Raw genomic sequence first — 18729 nt, 5'->3', positions numbered from 1 at the left:
TACGAGGAAGACTGAGGTGGCTGTTGTTTCCATGCCAGCCGTCCGGATGCTTTCCCTGCCCAGCGCTGCGTTTGTGCGTGCGTGTTTACGAGTGTTACATAACCCCAGGTGTCAGCTGTCCCGCCATTACCAAAGACGAGACGGTGCCGCGAGAACACGAACCGTCCCCAGTGGAGCCGCTGGCTCCGTACGCTGACGGCAACAATCGATGGCAGAGGTAAGTCGCGAGCGATCTACACACGTTTTGTTGCTGCGCGCGAGTCCGATCGCAGCTGGAGGACGAGGGCTGAGTTTCAAGACTTACTTGGTGCAGTCGTTGAAGAGCTCCTTGCATGGACTCTGCTCCAGCCTCTCTCGGCACCGAGCGATAACGTCCTGGGGAATGTCGGGTAGATGGGCCGCCGACTGGAAGGAGACAAAGAAACACAAGATGAGACAGGGGAGTGGGAGGGATTCACTCGAAAATAAAGTGGGTTTTAAAGTACTTTACACGAGTAATGTATTGATGATATATAAAAATTTTCCACTCTAAAATTATCAAAGTTTTCAGTCATGTTTAACATAAATTACAAGTTGCCCATGAACCTCTGTGGACAGAACAGGGGTGCACAAGGAGGGGAGAAAGAGAAAGAAAGACAGAAAGTCAGAAAGAGAAAGTGAAAGACAAAAAGAAAGGGTAAAATACAGAGAGTAAAGAAGGAAAACAAAAGAGCAGAAGAAGGAAGTGAGGAAGTAAAGAAAGAAGGAAGGTCAAAAAGAATGAATGAAGGACTATATAAATATAAATAAAACATTTTTTTCATTGTCTGTTTTTCTTTTTCACTCTATAATACAGATCAGGGAAATACTGAAATCAAACATCATTGTTTTCTAGATTGTGGGCATAATTTGAACAACAGAGAATGACAAAGATTATTTAGTCCCACCAAAGTTCACTTTGGATATGGATTACAGTAAATCATCCCTAGCACTCTCTCCTGAGTGATCTGAAATTAGCTGTAGTCATAAAGGACAGTGAAATCCATCAGAGTGACCAAACACATTACTGGAAACCTTAGTTTTGGTGGAAATCACGGCAATGGCAATTGCAAGAACACAAAGTTGTGTTTCTCATCGCGCAGTAATTTCATCATCTGCTGATCCTCACAAATGGGGGGAAGAAAATGTTTTGCATCTGTACGACGTGAAGCCATCAGGGCAAACCTGCATTTTCAGATATAAATTACTTAACACTGACTCTTACAATGCCTCACTGGAAGTTTAAGATGTAAAACTGCATCAACTGGTTCTGAATCAAAGTAAACATGTTCATGCGTCTTACCCCGTTATTAAAGTATGTGTCTAATACATTCAGTCCACAGTCCCTCCTCTTCTCGTCGGGAGCTAGCTGGTACATGGCCTGTTGGAGGAGAAACAGACACGTGAGCAGCGACGCCATGCTAAGCCACGCTCATTCAGCCATCTTTAATACTTCTCCAAATAAGGGGAGAGAGAGAGACGGGCAGAATGGGAGGCCCTGAATCCAGAAAAATAAAAATAAATAACGGTTTAAGAAGAGAAAAGCAGAAAGTAATGAAAGGAACTCTGCGAAACGACAACTTTATTCATCTTCCCGCTTCATTCATTACAATTGTTGCCCGACAGGATGACGGGCTGTGCCTCTGGTCAAATATGGCCGTACGTGGGGAAACAGTCTGGGAGTTTGAAACTCCCAGACTGCAGAGCTTGTTAGAAAACAAGCTCTGCAGAGAGGAAGAGGACCGAGCGCTGCAAATATGCATCACAGCAACAACGTGACACTCCGGAGGGGAAACGTCAGAACACACATAACCCTAGAGATTTATTCAAATAGGTGCATGTTTAGTGCTTGCAATGAAAAGTCTTACCAAGTATTTTTGGTCTAGTTTCTAGTGTAACGATACTACACTTGAAGATAGACAAAACAAATTGTTCAGCAACACATAAGAAGCTCGGTTACAGTCAGTAATTCCTTAATATTAATGAAAAGTACTAGTCTGCCAATGGAACAAGACATTTTTTTTCTATAAGTGAAAAAAAATCTGGCACTAGTACCTTTTCCATTTCATATCATACTATTTCTTGCTGAAAAGCTACGAGTTAGTTTTGTCTCATTTCACAATATTTGCATTCAAAACTAGGCCAAATACATTTGGTGAGATTTTTTGTGTTTGTGCAGTGTGCCTGCACACCGTGAAAACCCCTAACATAGGTCCTCATTAAACAGGCACGACCCCCCTCACCCCTGTGTTTCCTTTCTTGCATACCACCAGGGGCCTAGACACAAGCTCGGGCCTGTGTTTGCTTGCTCACCCAGGGGAACTGCCTCTGACGTGGGACTGACCTCATGGAGGAGTGCAGAGAGGAAGAGGAGGGGTCTGCTCTTTAACAACCAAAGTCACTAATCACCCACCCATGCAGGCAGAGCGCCGGTTTACCGCTCCCATTTCTCGTTCTGCACAGCCCGATGTAGGCCGAGACCCAGCTGACAGATGGACGATGTGAGGGGAGAAACACGACAAGCAAGAGAGCATCTGGGACAGCTGTGGGATCGTCAAAGACCGCGACGGGTAATCGTCAAAGTATTTGGTAAAAATTTACGTCAGACAGACCAAAACAAAGTTATGTGGGAATTTTTTAAAGAACAAAATGAAAATAATTTATACAGACAGCATAATTACAAAATAATAAAATCAAGCGACAGAAACATTTTTCCACATCTGCTTGTTTCAATATGAAACTTATGAAACTCAAGGTGTTTGTCTGTGTCTGGTGAATTTCTGCTCAAAACTAGCTTGTTCTTCATTCAGTGAAGCTGCTCACGGTGCGTAGAGTATCCACAAATTTCACTAAAGAGAGGCCGAACTCCATATTAAAAAGTAAAAAAGTACAGCACAGTAAAAATAATAACTGAGTAAATGCAAGTGCATGCTACCAAACTCTGCTCTTACCACAGCGTCCATGAAGTCGATGCAGCGCTTCAGCTCTGGCCGGGTGTCACAGTACTGACGGAACAGCAGCCGGCCGATGGGCTGCTTCTCACATAGACTGGTGAAGTCCCTCTCTGCAGGGAGAAACACAAGGAAATGAAATGTAGCGGCTGTCCTCCAGCCTGGCTCAGGTTACCTCTGAGGGAAATGACAATCACTACGTTTCTGCTGCGTAGCCATCTTCTTTTGCTCCCCTCAATACCGCTGGCGGATTGCCGTCTTGTCGTTCGTGCGTAGTAACACAGTTTTGAAATATGTTTTACTTCACATCTGTCTTGTGAGGAGGCAGACTTTTATGTAATCGCTTAAAGTGGGCGTGAGCAGCAATTTACCCAGCTTACTAAAGGAAAATGTGTTTTTTTTTTTCTTTGAACGCTAACTTCTAAATTCAGCCTCAGACCTTCCAGCAACCAATAATCTAACAGAGACTGTTAAATTTAATAAGGACATTTTGTAATAACCTCCCAATAAGATTAAATGATTATTATAATGTTATGTCATTGGCAAAGCATTGCAAATCTTTTGAAAATCAAAAGTTTCAACCACATAAATGTATATTTTTTGACAACTGGGACAATTTACAGACACCAAAACTTTTATCGCGTTCACCTCGATTGATCTCTTTTAGGAGCGCAGAACGAATTCTGATCTCAAGACATTCCCAGGTGGGAAGTGATGGTCTCTCCTGCAGGTGGTGAGTGTTCGCTGTGGCCTCCTGTAGAGCAGGACAAACCTCCAAGGAAGACGGCCGGGAAGCATCCCGATCGGATGACCAAACCATCTGGACCGACTCCTTTTTAATTTGAGGAACAGCAGCTCTGCTCTGGTACTCCTCACTCCGTCTCTATAAGGCTGAGGTCATTTCAGCTGCTTGTAGCCTTGTTTCACATCTCACGGAAATAGGTGAAAGACGAAAAAAAAAAAAAACTGAACGAGAGCCTTTCCGTCTTTGCTTAGGTTTTTTTATTCCCCCACCACCACTAAAGGCTGCTGCACCTCCCACATTGCTGCAGCCAATCTGTCATCAATCTCCTGCTCCAACCTACAATCCCTTGGGAATAAGACACAAGCATGGAGCATTTTGTATGAATTATCAAACCACATGATGGATGCATAACTTTTACCATGTCTCAAAATATATTACCCATTTGAATTTTTAAATTTTTATAATAAAAAAAATTAAAAAATAATTAAATGTATGTGGAAACTTATTTACAGCAGTTTGTTTGAGGACAGTATAAACTTGTATCGTCATGACGGGAGAATATAACTCAAATATCACTACGAGACATACTAGGAAGTTGGAATCATCTACTGTAGCGTTATGTAGTGGATATATTATTACGATAGTGTAGTGTATAATCTGTTCTTAACTTAATTCATTTGTTTATGAACTTTATGACGTCTCATTTTTGATCTGTGGTGTTTAATGTAATGGGCCACAGTTCACAGCTTTACAAGCCTCACTCTCCTGTAGAGGTTTTCTACAACATGGTTGCATTTGTGTCATTTCCAGACCCATGACCGTGTTCATGGGAATATTTGACCATTCTTCCGGAGGTCCATTTGTGAGCTCAAGCACTAATGTAGGAGGAAAACGTTTTTTGCTTCCAGCTTCCGCTCTAACTAATCCAGAAATGGTTATATAGAGATAAAGTCTGAACTTTGTGAAGACCAGTCAACTTCTTCCTCACCAAACTCACACGCCCATGTCTCTAAGGAATAACTTTGTGCTCTCTGCCACATAAAGAGAGGATCTCCAACTGTTCTCATAGAGTTGGGATTATGAAATTGTCCAAAACGTCTTAATACACATAATCCCCGCTCAAACCAACTTTACATTTGACACAATGGAAGCTGCCATCTTGGCAGATGTCATACTACTCAGACTCATCCTATTGCACATCAGTCTCCTGAAAGTGACCCATTCTCTCACTAATATTTGCAGAAGCCGTCTGCATGCCCTTTATGCACCTGCAGCCCTGGAAGAGGCCTACAGAAAAAGAAAGACATGCAAATTAGTTTTGTTTTTTTTTTCCCAACATGCCTTAGAAACAAATCAGACCGATTGTATTGATGTTTTCTGTTGGCATGTCAGTCTGTTTTTTCCTGTGCAGCTGGTCACATCTTATTAGAACCAATTGTGTCCATTTGACTCATATTTCCTCTTTTACCAAAGGAGGAAGAAGACTCGGGTCGATCTCTAGCATTGGCTGACAGTCAGGACAGATCCACACTCACACAGAGACACACACAAAGCAAACACAAAAACACAAATGTGTGTATTTGTAGAAACAAGGGGAGGAAGAAAGACGGTTGCAACAAATAAAAAAAATAAAATGAAATAAAAAATAAAATAAAAAACCACCAAATCTTTACAGTAGTTGTTTATTTTAAAAGCATCATGTCCTCTTCTTTGTAGCTCACAGAGCCACTTTAGACCTCATCACTGTGGCAAATCCAATATTCTCAAACGACTGAATAAAAAAAAAAAAAAAAGGCCATTTGAGATTTTTATTACTTCCCTGTAAGCAAGACGAGCACAACATTTTAAATCCGATCGCAAAAGTTCTCGCCAACACATCTTTAAATCCACGAACACTTTATGCTCACTTTTGATCCTTCACCACAATCCTTTGGAGGCTTGTGCAGTTCTGCGTAAAATGAGCAATTCCCTCTCAGAGTATTAGAGGGAATCTGAACGATAATAAAAATCGGGGCCATATGTTTAAACAAAACAGCACTTCCTCTAGGTGCGCATGTGAAAAAAAATATTATGTATGACATTTATAATTGATCATCTAATAGATAAGCGGCATGAGAAACCCGCTAATGGTCAGACTGTTTGCTGGGAAACTATGTACAAAATGAGAAAAGATTTGTGGTTGTGAAAAGACGGCGTCTGTGTTTTTGTGTTCAGAAATATTTTCTCCTCATCCTGGCTTCACTCAGCATCCAACCTAATGTGCACCGATTCTCAGATGCGCAGCAGATCTCCTTACTGGTTGCACCGACATGCTGCAGACTGGAGCAAATTACTGTTGAAAAAAGAAAAAAAAAATCACTCACTACTACAGTTAAATGCTTAAAAAGAACAAGAAGGGGAAAAACTTGGAGAGGTAACTGTTTACCCAAAACAAAGACCGCTTTAATCACAAAGGTTTATACTTGTTGACCGTACTGGGCCTGAAAGCGGTGACAGCTGGAAACCAAATATTTACCATTCAGATATTCATTTGTTGGGTCTTTCGAAGAGCAAACTGCAGCGCTCTGCTCTGAGCACTCGCAAGAAAAGTTCCAGCAGTGAGTTTATTGCACTTATGGGAATAGAACTGTATGACACACAGCTATTCAACGTTAAATGAGCCTACGCTTTTTATGTTTCAGATCAGATTTTGTTGCTTCCTAATATTTTGAAATTTAAGTGCAGGCCTGAACAGCAAGGCAGAAGGTGGAACCATTGCTTTGCAGCAAGAAGGTCTGGTTTTGAATCCTGGGCCCGAGGATTTCTGCAAGGAGTTTCCATGCGTTCCCTGTGCATGCATGGGTTCTCTCTGGGTACTCTGGGTATAATTTCAAATTATCATACACAACTGTAAACATCTTGAGGATGTTGAGCCACTCCATCGTTTGGGAAGTTGATGAATTCAGTGTTCAGGTGGGCATCAACCCCAGAGCAAAAGCAAAACATCATAAGATGCTGGCCAAAGAGGGTGGGATGGTATCAATGTCCACAAAGAAACAAGAGCTGAAATGCCACTCGGAGATTTAAAAAAGAAACAAAACAAACAAAAAGAACATGTTAATCCAGGGACAGGATCAAGTAAAAATCCACGTTTTAGTTTCCATATAAACTCAGAGACAAAGAACTTAAATCTTCAGAGACAGATTAAGGTCTAAAGGAAACTAAAACTGGAGTATTTGTGACCGTAATGGCCGCTGTAACATGAGGAGGATAAATTAGGAAGTTTGCACCATTCCAGCTAACGTACAGAGGTGGCGGCATCATGATGATGCAGTGTTTTCACATCAAGCGGGGATTGAAAAATTTTATCAAATAGATAAAATCATGAGAAAAAACATTATGTGGAAATATTGAAGTAACAACTTTAAACATCAGTCAGAAAATTAAAGCTTGGACACAAGTGGGTCATTAAATAGACAATGACCCAAAATCACACAGATTAGTTACAGAGTGGATTGAACACAGAAAAATTAAATCCAATCTGAGGAATAAGAAGTATTTAGTGTTAGTATTCAGTAGCTACAAATACTAATTAAATGTATGCCACATCTGAATTGAAATACGTCTTTAAAGATTTTATCTTCAAAATACTTTTATATTACTCAAACATTTAGCAAATATAGCTAACTTTGGTAATCCATTCAGATCTAAACAGTGAAAGCTTACTCTGTTTAAAAGTATTAAACCAGCATTTATTTCTAATCAGAAAATATTTACTTCTCAGCCTCTACATCATGTGCGCTTTCTTCCACCATTGTCTTAACTATGATGATTCTTGCACAACCATTACAAGTTTCTAATGTTTTTTTTTTGTTTTGTTTTGTTTTTCCCCCATTTAGCAGTAGACAGAGAACTGGAGCCTGGCTACAATTACACTGGAGGATATACAAATGATTTTAGTATGCATGTTTTCATAACTTCTTCTACAAACAAGTCATTTCTCTAAAAGCCACCTACTGACACATGTTGGGATTGACACAGAAAATGTGGATGTTGGATGAGAAACATCAGCTGAAAATATGGCTGGATAAATACTTGACCTAATACTTGCATGTAATCACTAAAATGGCTAGAAGCTACAAAAAGATTTTAGACTGGAGTGGACATTTATCTGTTCCTTTATGTTTATCTGTCACATAACAATTACAATCAAATGTATTTATATTCTTGGTTGTAATGTGACAAACCGAGCAAACACTCAATCAAAATGAATCATTCTGCAAAGGACTGTGTCATATGTGATTATCATCATTATGTGATCCAAGACCTTAAGAAAAACCTCGGCTTCTGTCTCGTTTTCATTTAGCCAGTTGAATTTTAACTCTACTGTCAATTTTCTCAAAAGATAAAAATAAAAATCTCTGTGTGTAATAGAGACTTCTCCCAAGTCCTGACTAAGCTGAAAGAGTCGCACAGGAAAATGAGAAGGAAGCATTATATGGTTGGGCAATCACAGGCAAGGCTGAGTAATTTGTCTTTACCACGGAGTTAAGCGGCAATTTCAACTTAATTAAAACTCCAGTTTAGTTCAAAATGAAGTGGGTTAGTCAGATGATGAATGGCAGTCAAGCACGCACAGTTCTTTGAGCATCTATAGCAACATGCTACAGTGTTCAGACCCCCCAACTTTTTACAATCACAGTGCGTTTTATTGAGTCTGTTATAAACCAATGCAAAGTAGCAAGTTTTCCATCTACTTTGAGAAGTAGATGGAAAATTATACGTCGTTTCTTTTTTTTTTTTTCTTTTTTACAAAAAAATCTGGCAAGTGTGCATTGTAGCTCCCTTTATTCTGATAAGACCCAATGTCATCAATTTAGATAACACTACTGTGTATTTTTTCTCAGCAAAGCGCCAGCTGTTCTCTGACGGCCTTCGAGGTTTGTTAGATAACATTAGTGAACGTACGGCATTGTGGTGGCCAAGGAGAACGACAGACAGGTCAGGGATTTACATTTACAGCAGGACTAGGCTTTAAAGCTATACATCCGAAGCCTTGGATGTATAGCTCAGTGAGACAGTGCGGTCTCACTGAGCACCGCTCTGTCCATCACCTGGAAAAGGAGAGTGTGGGACAGCTGCAAGCCAAGATATGGCCGTTCACATAAGCTGCATGAGACAAGGTCAGTATAATCAGAGAAGCAGCCGAGAGGCCCACTGTGACTCTGGAGGAGCAGCAGAAACCCACAGCTCAGGCAGGAAAACTTGTCAACAGCACAGCTAATACTTATCAAGTCCAGAAATCTGGCCGTCATTAAAGAGTGGAGAGTGGCCAATTAACAACCCTAAAACCAGCCAGGACGAACCTAAACCGAAAGCCAGAGTTACAGTGAAATACTTCAGATCAATGCAAATTAGCATGCTAAAATTGACCAGTAAAAGTTGAGATCAATTGACAAACTGTGGCAAGACTTAAAGAATGTGAATTAAAGATGACTGACATACATTGAGCTATTCTGTAAGGGAGAATGTCAGAAATCCAAGCGTCTAAATGTGCAAAGCTGACAGATGTACACCAAAAGCATGCTGCACTTTTTCATAAAAAAAAAAAAAAAAAAAAAAGCACTAACTTTTTGTGCTGGTGCATCACATAAGATCTCAGACAAATTAAAGCGTGTAGTTGCAACGTGACAGAATGCGGAAAAAGATCAAAGCCTGCGAACACTTTGTGCAAGGCGCCATACCGAGCCAAGCAACGACCACGTCTCTGAACTGCTATGCAAGAGAAACTTCTAAAACTGGTTTCTCAACATTGCACCAACCATCTGGAATGTAAATTAGAAGAAGGATGTGGGCTTGTCACGATCAAAAACAAAAAATGCTTGACAATAAGTTGTCCCAGAAGTTATTGCGATCAACAATGATACTGTTCTTTTTGAGACCATTTTCAAATGCTATAATGGCAATGGCACAATAATGCAAGTAAGTAATCTCAAAGATCAATACACTCTCAATTTTAATGAATATTTAACAGTGGAACTGGAAGACATTTTAAATATCCAAAACAAATAAGTAAACAAAACAAAGGAGACAAGGAATAAAAATTAATTATGACGTTTCTGTATACAAAAACAAAAAAAAGGAGCTAGTTCAGGCCAATATACCAAACTGAAGTTTTGGTAGAAAGAGAGCGAGAAAAGAGAAAAACGATACATCCTGTAAAAGGAAATTATTGAGCTTTCAGTTTTAATTTATCACGCAATTGATTTATTGTGGCAGGCCTAATGTGGCTTTTCATATGGCCCGTATGGGCAGCTGCCCAGGGCAGCAGTAAAGAAAGGGGCGCTCTAGGAACCAGAAAATAACATTTATCATATCTGTCAGGTGGGCCCCGAACACCTTCACAACTACCTGTATGCATGTTCAGCGGAGTAAGTTGCCCCAGCATCAGTGAGTACTGGGAGACTAAGTTACCCGTTTTCTACAGGAAGAACAATTGCTGGCATTTTAATTGGTTGGCAGCACAAATATGTCTACTGTATAAAACTGAACGGCAGAAAAAAAAAAAAGCTGGATGGATGGAGATAACGAAGCACAGAGGTCTGAGGCGGGCAGACAAAGAGGCAGCAGCACGTATAGTGGAATCTGGGTTTACCAAAACTACCAGTCGCTTGTCAAGGTTAAGGTCAAACGCCTGACATTATCAAGACACAACAAAGACACTTCTATCAGTCGCTTTACTGTATCCTTGCACAATGCTACACGTCTACCAGCTAGATTACACAAGGGAGAATGTTTTGATCTCGTGCTCCACGCGATAGGGAAATTACACAACAACGTGCATGAATTGCTGACATATGTAAACTCCTACAGCTGGGAAGCGCACGCTCACACCTCCAGTCCAAATCTGGATCGCAAAGTTCTAGTTCTAATGGGAACGAGAACATATTCTGCCTTTAAGGTGTCTTGAGAACTGATGGATTCAGAGGGTTGTGCGAGTTATTTTGTGAGGGTTGTGTGAACAAGCTGACAAGAAGCACAATCAGTGCTGAGTAAGATATCACCAAAGGGAGTGTATATACACCTACATCCCTTTCACCCGGGCCCGCTCTTATCCATCCTGTCCTCAAAAGATCTCTCCTGTTGCTGTAAATGGTCTCTCCGTCCACGACTCTCCTCTTAAGCCCCTCTCTGAAGTGGCTAAAAGATTGAAGGAGAGAGAGAAAGAGAGAGATGCAGATAGTGGTGGAGGTACGCATGGAGATAGAGAAGAGGGAGGGCATGAGAGCATGTGGGGGAGGGTAGCCCTGCAATCTTTGGCAGCGAGAGCTGTGACGCACAACTACACACACACACACTCTCTCTGGTGTGGTGTGGCATCCACAGAACCACCACGATGGTTGCACTGCAATCTAATCCAACGGGGCCAGTCGCACCACAAATTCACCTGTGGTGTTAAAGGTAGGAAGCGGGCCGCATGTTCTGATTTAACGTGTGAGAAGTCATCTCGACACCGATAGTCTCCCACCCCAGACGTTCACACTCGCACACGCCCAGTTTCCTGCCCCCCACCACTCCGCCCGTTACCATGGGTGGAGACGAAGAGAAACAGGAAGGAAGTCCAACATGAACTTCTCCCCGAAGTCAGACACACCCCGACAACCCAACGACACCACGGGCGCTCGCCGCTCATACCGATAGTTCGTCGAAGCTCCTCGCATTGGCTGATGTGCGGGAGTTTAAGCATCTCCTTCCATTTCTTACTGCGGCCATTCCTCTTGCCTCCTCCACCTGGAAGACAGACAAAAAAAAAAAAAAGGAGGAGAGATTAATGTCAGATAGTCAGAGCATCCAATAAGTAGCATTTTCAGCACAGGAGCAATGAAAATCAAGTGTGTCTCTGTGTGTGTGTGTGTGTGTGTGCGCGCGTGTGAATGTTTGTGTTTGCTTTTGCATGCATGTCTTCAAGCACGCTGACCTTGGTGTGACCAGAAACAGGGACAGCTGCTTCATCTCACCAGTCGCCTCTGTGCAATATGACGGAGCATGTGATGAAGAACGTTGACAGCTTCAAACATCACGAGTCTCTCGCTCTCTCACACACACACACACACACACACACCAAGTGGATCCCAGTCAAACATTAGCCAAACTAAATCGTCATTCACAGATTACCTCCATCTCACACACACAGAGGTGGTGAGCATTGTTCTCAGAAAGTCTGGAAAGCTTTACGTACGGCCTGATTGCCCGCAACAGCAACAGCAGATGCAGTGCGTGTGTGCGTGTGTGTGTGTGTGTGTGCGCGTCTACAGTTGAAGCCAATTATTTACCTTCACTAAAACATACACACACCCTCTTTGTCCTTACTGTCTGCAAGCTTCTCGATACTTTGCTGGGGGTTTGAACCCATTTACTTTATAATTAATCTGGTGGTGTGATTAGGGTCACTGTGTATTTTAAACACGCAACGATTTGTGCCTGATGTGTAGCTTCAATATTTCGATTTAATGTTCCTTCCACATAATTTCAATCATTTTGAGAAGCACAACTTTTCTTCCTGAAGCAGAATACCCACAGATGCTGATGCTGCCACTACCCTTTTGTTCTGGGGTTAAATTACACAGTTCAAACCAAAACATCTCAATCAAATCACCGAATGCACCTCATTTCCCAAACAGCATAAAGGGCTGCAACTAATGATTACAGAATCGATTATTGTATCGTTTAGTCTGACGATTAATCAAATAAATAAATCGTCACATTTTTCAGATCATTCATGAAACCACTCAAGTCAATATTAGAAAGTCATTAAAAATAATGCAGCTAAGCAAATATTTCAATTACTGTTTTGAGTAAGAAAATAAAAATGCAATGCAACAATACAGCTTGGTGTACGCTTGATCATGCAAAAGATGCAAAAGTACAGACTACTAACCCGTTGATTATTCTTTGGGTTAATAAATGGATAGCAAAAGGTGCACAAAGTTGGATTTTTTTTCAGATTTCAAACCAGGTAAAACTAAAACTATTGCATTTGAGGAGTTATGTACAGAACATATTTACAGACAAAGAAGCTTTTCCATCTAAAATGCAAAATTTATATATATTTTTTTGCACAGTTTTGACTTAATGACTGCTTTGATCGTTTTGTCCGTCCAGTAAATGGCCGTTTTTTGAGTCTCTATACTCCCTTTAACGATTAATCGATTTCTAAATTGGTCGACGACTATTTCAATTATCAATCACAAGTAATTTGACTACTTGTTTCAGACCAAACCGTATGATGGCTGAGGAGACTCACTACGTTTTCACTCTCATATCACTGTTTGAATAGATGAGTGTGACAACTTAAGGCATCTAAAATTTATATCCATTTTCCATGATGTCCTGCAAGGACATCATGGAAGGTAGCGCCTCAAAGTGTTTTTTTTATTTTGTTTTGTTTTGAGGCGTTACCTTACAACACATTCAGAAGTCTGCCTCCATTTAACTCAAATAATGTGACTTCAGAGGAAAACAAAGCAACATCTTTATCTGGGCTTGCCAGGCAGTTTAAAGGCACTAATATTAGTATTATTAGTGCATGTAAACAAAGCAATAAAAAAAATATCTCTAAATATTCTGACATTTAGCAAATATAAATCTATTACGCCCAGGAAAAATGACTTTCTCTGTGCTTTTTTGGATGTGAGAATATACATTCATGATAAACAAAAAGGCAAATTTGATGTTTTTGAACCTATTTATAGATGACATATTGATTCCACAAGTTAAAAAAAAAACTCAATAAACTGGATGATATTATAGCATCAAAACTGAACACCCAAACTTCGATAAAAAATAAACTGAGAACAATTAAGTTAACAATCAAGCTCCAATAGAAATTTGAAATTTTTATGTGAGAATTACTTTCATTTATTTTTGTTTTTAGTTGCATTATCTAAAGAATCCCAAATCGCTTCACACTACCTTCACTACACTACACACATTCACACGTTAATTGTGGTGAGCTACATTGTAGCCACAGCTGCCCTGGGTCAGACTGACAGAAGAGAGACTTGATACATTCGGCGCCACTGAGCCCCCAGACCAGCGGGGAAGGCGGGTGAAGTGTCTTGCCCAAGGACAGCGACTGAGATGGACAGAGTGGGTGATGGAACCGTCAACCCAGTTTAGGTCAAACTTTTACCTCCCACCGCTCGGATTCTTTCAGATGATCAGTGAATGCGCCATACCTACGCACAACAACAATCGCCAGTCTTGACAAACTTTCTATTTGTCCATGAAAGGCAATTTAGACACTTGTTGTAACAACGGGGAGTTTCACGTTTTCGAGAATACAGGATGTCAATTCGCACCCGGCTCCAGAGGAATTTAGCAACGGCTCATTTGGCGGGACGAAGACTTTTGATTTAATGTATTTAGATAAACATATTTGAAGGCTTTTGTAAGCCTTCAAATAAATAACCATGTTTATTAACACAAAATAAAACTTTGATGTAAAGAAAGACATGTAAAAAATGCAGAGTAATTATTCTCAGATTTGCATAAACAGAGTCCTAAGAGTCTAATGTTTCCGATCTCTGAAAATATAACTAATGCAGCTACTATGTGCAATTTAGTGATAAAAATCACACTTAATTTATACAAGCGATCTATTAAAAATGGGTATGTTTATAAAAAGCACTGTCCTATTTCTCTGACATGCAATCCTAGCCATGCTGTCACTTAAGAAAAAGACTGCAAAGAGGTCATTAATAGTTTTTATCACTTTTATTCTATCACAACAAAAACGAGGGAAGCCGAGGGAAGTCTATTGGAAAATCTCAAAATTAGGGTAAGAGACTACACTCTCGATGAAACGCACACAGACTAATATACAGAGTTAGTGAAGCTTTTAACAATCCGGCACCAGATCCAACCAAACAAACTCTTTAATCTATCACTTTAAGCTTGGGTTTTATTTTGATTATTTGAGTATTATTTTTCATGCAGATTAGGATGAAAGCAAATAATCATCTGATTCTACCGTAATCCTGCATGGAGTTTGATGATAGGTTCAACCTACATTCACGTTGCCTCACATCAGTCCTTGAACGCCCCTCGATCGCTCAGCTCTCATCTATTTTGGGCAATTCTGGCACCATCTGTTGGGCCCCTTTTGCCTTCGGATTAAGACTGCAGCACAATGTGAAAAATCGGCCAGAGTGCAGATGATCTTGGCAGGTTTCCCTGGAGTTCTTCAAGAAGGCTTGTGTGTTTCCCGTCTAACAAGTGAAGACTTGTTAGAAAGTCTGCAGCATGTACAAAGCTGCTACGGTGGGATTGTGGCGGCTTATCCTGACAGCTGCAAATCAGGAGCATGTAGGTGTCTGCTAGCAGGAGCGTCGCCTTATCCATGACATGTGGCACATGAGCAACAAAATAGATCGGTCAGAGGTTTGAAAGCATGACTTCCAACACTGGCCTCAGTCTGAGCATACGACCTCTTCATGGCCACACTGGACTGGCTGCTATGCACATTAAGTCATTGCAGCCAGTTGCAAGTAAAAGGAGTTTACTAAGCAACCAGAATGAACAGTCCACAATTTTCCATGATAACCATGATAGAAATCAATATATGCTGGACTACCAGCTGGGGAAAGGCACACACTCCTCCAAATTGTACATATAGGCTGGTTGTAGTTTAACTGTTTATTTAATGATGTCAAACAGAAGTCCTAGCATTATACTAAGATGAAGAAGCAATTGAAGGAAATACTGGAATTAATTGGGAAAATGTGGGTCGATACCAATATGGCTGTTATGTCTGATGTCATATTTTACTACTGTTGACATCTTGGGGAAAAAAATGGCTTCAATACTGCTTTCTGCTTCAGGTGAACTCCCCACAATCCTGCGCTGCCTCACTATCACTGTCACATGACCAAACAAATAACACATGACTGACTTCCTCCCGTCATGCTCCAGAAACAAAGAACAACAAGATGGGAATAAATATTGGTCAATAATATAGATCCAATCTTATTTATCGGACCGATAGGGTAAAAAATATGACTAATATCATTCCATACCAATGTTAGTGCTGGTATATGTAATTTAAAAAAAATGTATCAAATCACAAGAGCACACAAAAAACAGCTGTAGACCTCGAATTCCCCAAGTGAAGAGGAAACAAACTTTGAATCTCATGTGTTTGAGTCCTCCTGACCGCTCTAGAGAAGATATGCTTACACAGAGCTAAAGCAGCTTAAAATTATAATGCTGCACTAAGTGCAGAAAACAGTAAATCCTTTCATGTCTCATTTTCTATTTTTATTTTTTGCCAAACAGCCAACAGAAAACTTGTGAATGGTCTTTTTGCTTTCAGAAGGGTCGAGAAATAAACCTTGTATTATTTCACTCCGCTGGCTAATAGTCATGGAAGTCTGTTTTACAAAGAGTAGAAAAACGTCAGACACCTCCACATAGCTGGCTTTCAAAGGCAAAATAAGAGAGATTTATTGTCATTCACTCCTGCATCAACCGTCACTGTGGTATTCACAGGTATTTATCGTCTTTGCCTGGGAGAAGCAGTCAAAGGTGGGCAGAGAACCACTTTTCCCCTCAGAAGAACACATTTAACCACACTTGCATCTCACATGGATCCACTAAAACCAACAGCATCATGTCTGCCAGCAACAGAAGACTTCAGATGAGTGGGATGAGTCAAAGTTTATTAAACTTGAATAATTATTTTAGTTCTTTGTGCCTTTTGTCCTCGGGGATAGAAGGAAAACATGCGACTACTGTCAGGGGAGATGGATTAATAGTCTGTTTGGCAGATATGATTTTATTTCAAAAGTCATTAAACATCCTGCTGTTAAGTGTAAGAGCCATTCTCACTTAACTACTCCTGGTTTCAGTTAAGTTGAGTGTTGTACTTCTGACAAAAACCACAACCCTTTTTCCACACTGCATGTGCTATCAGGACTTCCTGGCCTATTGTTATACTGTTTGTAAGGTACAGTGGTGGCGTGGAGAATGAGGTCAAAGTTGAAGCCCTCCTTGTGTTTCTTTATCGGCTTCTTCATTGGGGCTCGGCTGATTTAAGAGCAGGTACTGAAACAGCCACGAAACATGCCTGCGTAGTCAGAATGGAAGACCAAATACTACGAGAAAAACCACACCCGTTTGTTTGCAGTAATAATTTGCTGAAGCAAAACCTGACGAGGACAATGCTGACTGCACAGCATTTTGAAAATATGGCTTTGTATTTTCCAGAAACAGCGACCTTCACTTTCACTGGCATCCCTGGTGAAAATGTAGAAAAGATAAGTCTCACAAAAAATGTAGAGAAATCTAATCCTTTATTTAAATACAATGATTCAATTGGGGAGGCGGGGGGAATCCTGTTTTAAGAAATAGTAACTTTTTTCATGAGCTAAAAATCAATGGTTAGCTTTAGAGAAGCGCCAATAAATCAACCGTTAAACGGATGTGGATGATTTTCAGCTTGATCAGCAATAGTGACCAGCTGGTTGGAAGCTGAAAACTATCTTTTTTTTGGATCAGTGAACACATCCGTTACGCTGACATCAGCAATCTCTGTTGCGAGCGATGCCAACGTGTGAATGAAGTCAGGGAAAAGAGATGCAAGAAGATGATCAAGATAAAACTTTTGTACTAGAGAGAGCACGACTTGCAGCAGAAAAGAAGATGGCTGAAAGATTTACACAGCAAGGTCCCTTTTTTTTTTTAATCAGAAGTGTGCTTAAAAAAAGAAAAAAAAAGTCTCTGCTACATAGGGAACGTGCGACCCAGCACAGAGGTTTGCTACTGGTTCACTTCCAGAGTCAACTTCCATTGCCTTAGTAATTATTTCTGCTGCCACCCTTTAAAACGCAGGTTTTTCAGTTCAGCCAGCCAGTCTATGGAGAAAAGAAGGTTTGGGACCACAAGGACATCACGTTCTCGGTGATGTTATCCGTGCTTACCTCACCGTCATCCACAGAAGATGCTAAAATGTGTAATCAATTGGTCTCTGCTTAGAAATCTTTGTAAAGCGACTGCTTTCACAAATATCGCCTCCACTCCCAGTGTGAATAATTAATGAAAAATCATAGGCTAGAAATAGAAAAAGTGTGTTTTTATGCACTTTTGTATTATTTGTTGTTAAAAACTTCAGTCGCTAAAATTGGTGTCAGGAAGTCAAAGTGTCACAAAACACATTCTCTAAAACACAGATTCAGCTGACTGAAACCCAACAGGATCTACGGAGGAGCACGTTGTTTTTCAGTAGATGGTGGACACAAGCAGAGGAAAATCCTCTGCCCCAAAGCTCATGAGACACCAGCTGTCCCACCAACGACATCAGACAGCTTCAACAAGAACATGAACTGAGCAGCATCAGTAAAACATGTGAAAAACCACAAAATAAACCACAAAATCACTGACATGAAGCTTTTATGTTTGTGCAGTGTGCATGCTCCTGCAATACTCTTTTCCTCTCTATTTTTGCAAGATAAAAAGCTTATTTTCACAACATATAAAAAAAAAATTACTTCTGCTTTTTAATATTATCTGATCCTGTGGTTTAATGGCAATAAATAGCACTGAGAAAGGGCCATTTATTGATCAGTTTAAGTATCTACTGACCGCAGAGATCAATTCATCTGGGGGAAAAAAGTTATTGTTTGGTTTTGACTCTTAACATGTTGGATGTAGAATAAACAAGTGTTTCTGTCAAAGGCACTAATATTGCTATCGTGAATGCATTGTTGTGAAGTTTCTTTTACATTTAAGCAACTAGAAATAAAAGAAATGTAATTTAAACTGTTTTTTTTTTGTTTGTTTTTTCATAAAATGTGTGAAAATTATAGTTCCAAAAGTTCACAAAAACAGCTCGAGTCAGTTCATCTTTTTGCTCCATTAGGCCAACAGTAAAATAATGCCTTATGTTTACAAAATACAGCTTTTAAAAGTTTTACTCAAGGACGCATCGTGCGGTCGTAAGCAGAAATAATGAGGCAGTTTGGTCCTAAATTAAAACTG

The 18729-nt window shown here is 40.3% G+C and overlaps 1 protein-coding gene across 4 annotated transcripts in view; it reads right to left on the bottom strand.

The window, feature by feature from the left end:
* The window catches only part of grk4 (G protein-coupled receptor kinase 4), a 56839-nt gene that overhangs the window by 22595 nt on the left and 15515 nt on the right, over window positions 1–18729 (bottom strand). For 3 of the 4 annotated variants that reach the window (XM_007543896.2, XM_007543888.2, XM_016666697.1), the window contains exons 2-5: window positions 11389–11484; window positions 2970–3082; window positions 1322–1399; window positions 305–405 (exon numbers count right to left, since the gene is read on the bottom strand). In XM_007543896.2, the coding sequence (XP_007543958.1) occupies window positions 305–405; window positions 1322–1399; window positions 2970–3082; window positions 11389–11484 (388 nt within the window). Of the gene's footprint in view, window positions 1–304; window positions 406–1321; window positions 1400–2456; window positions 2562–2969; window positions 3083–11388; window positions 11485–18729 lie in introns of all 4 variants that reach the window. The other variant, XM_007543873.2, reaches the window with a different exon arrangement.

This window comes from Poecilia formosa, unplaced genomic scaffold (assembly GCF_000485575.1).
Source record: "Poecilia formosa unplaced genomic scaffold, Poecilia_formosa-5.1.2 Scaffold11, whole genome shotgun sequence".
NCBI lineage: Eukaryota > Metazoa > Chordata > Actinopteri > Cyprinodontiformes > Poeciliidae > Poecilia > Poecilia formosa.
This window is presented reverse-complemented; position numbering and strand designations above follow the sequence as displayed.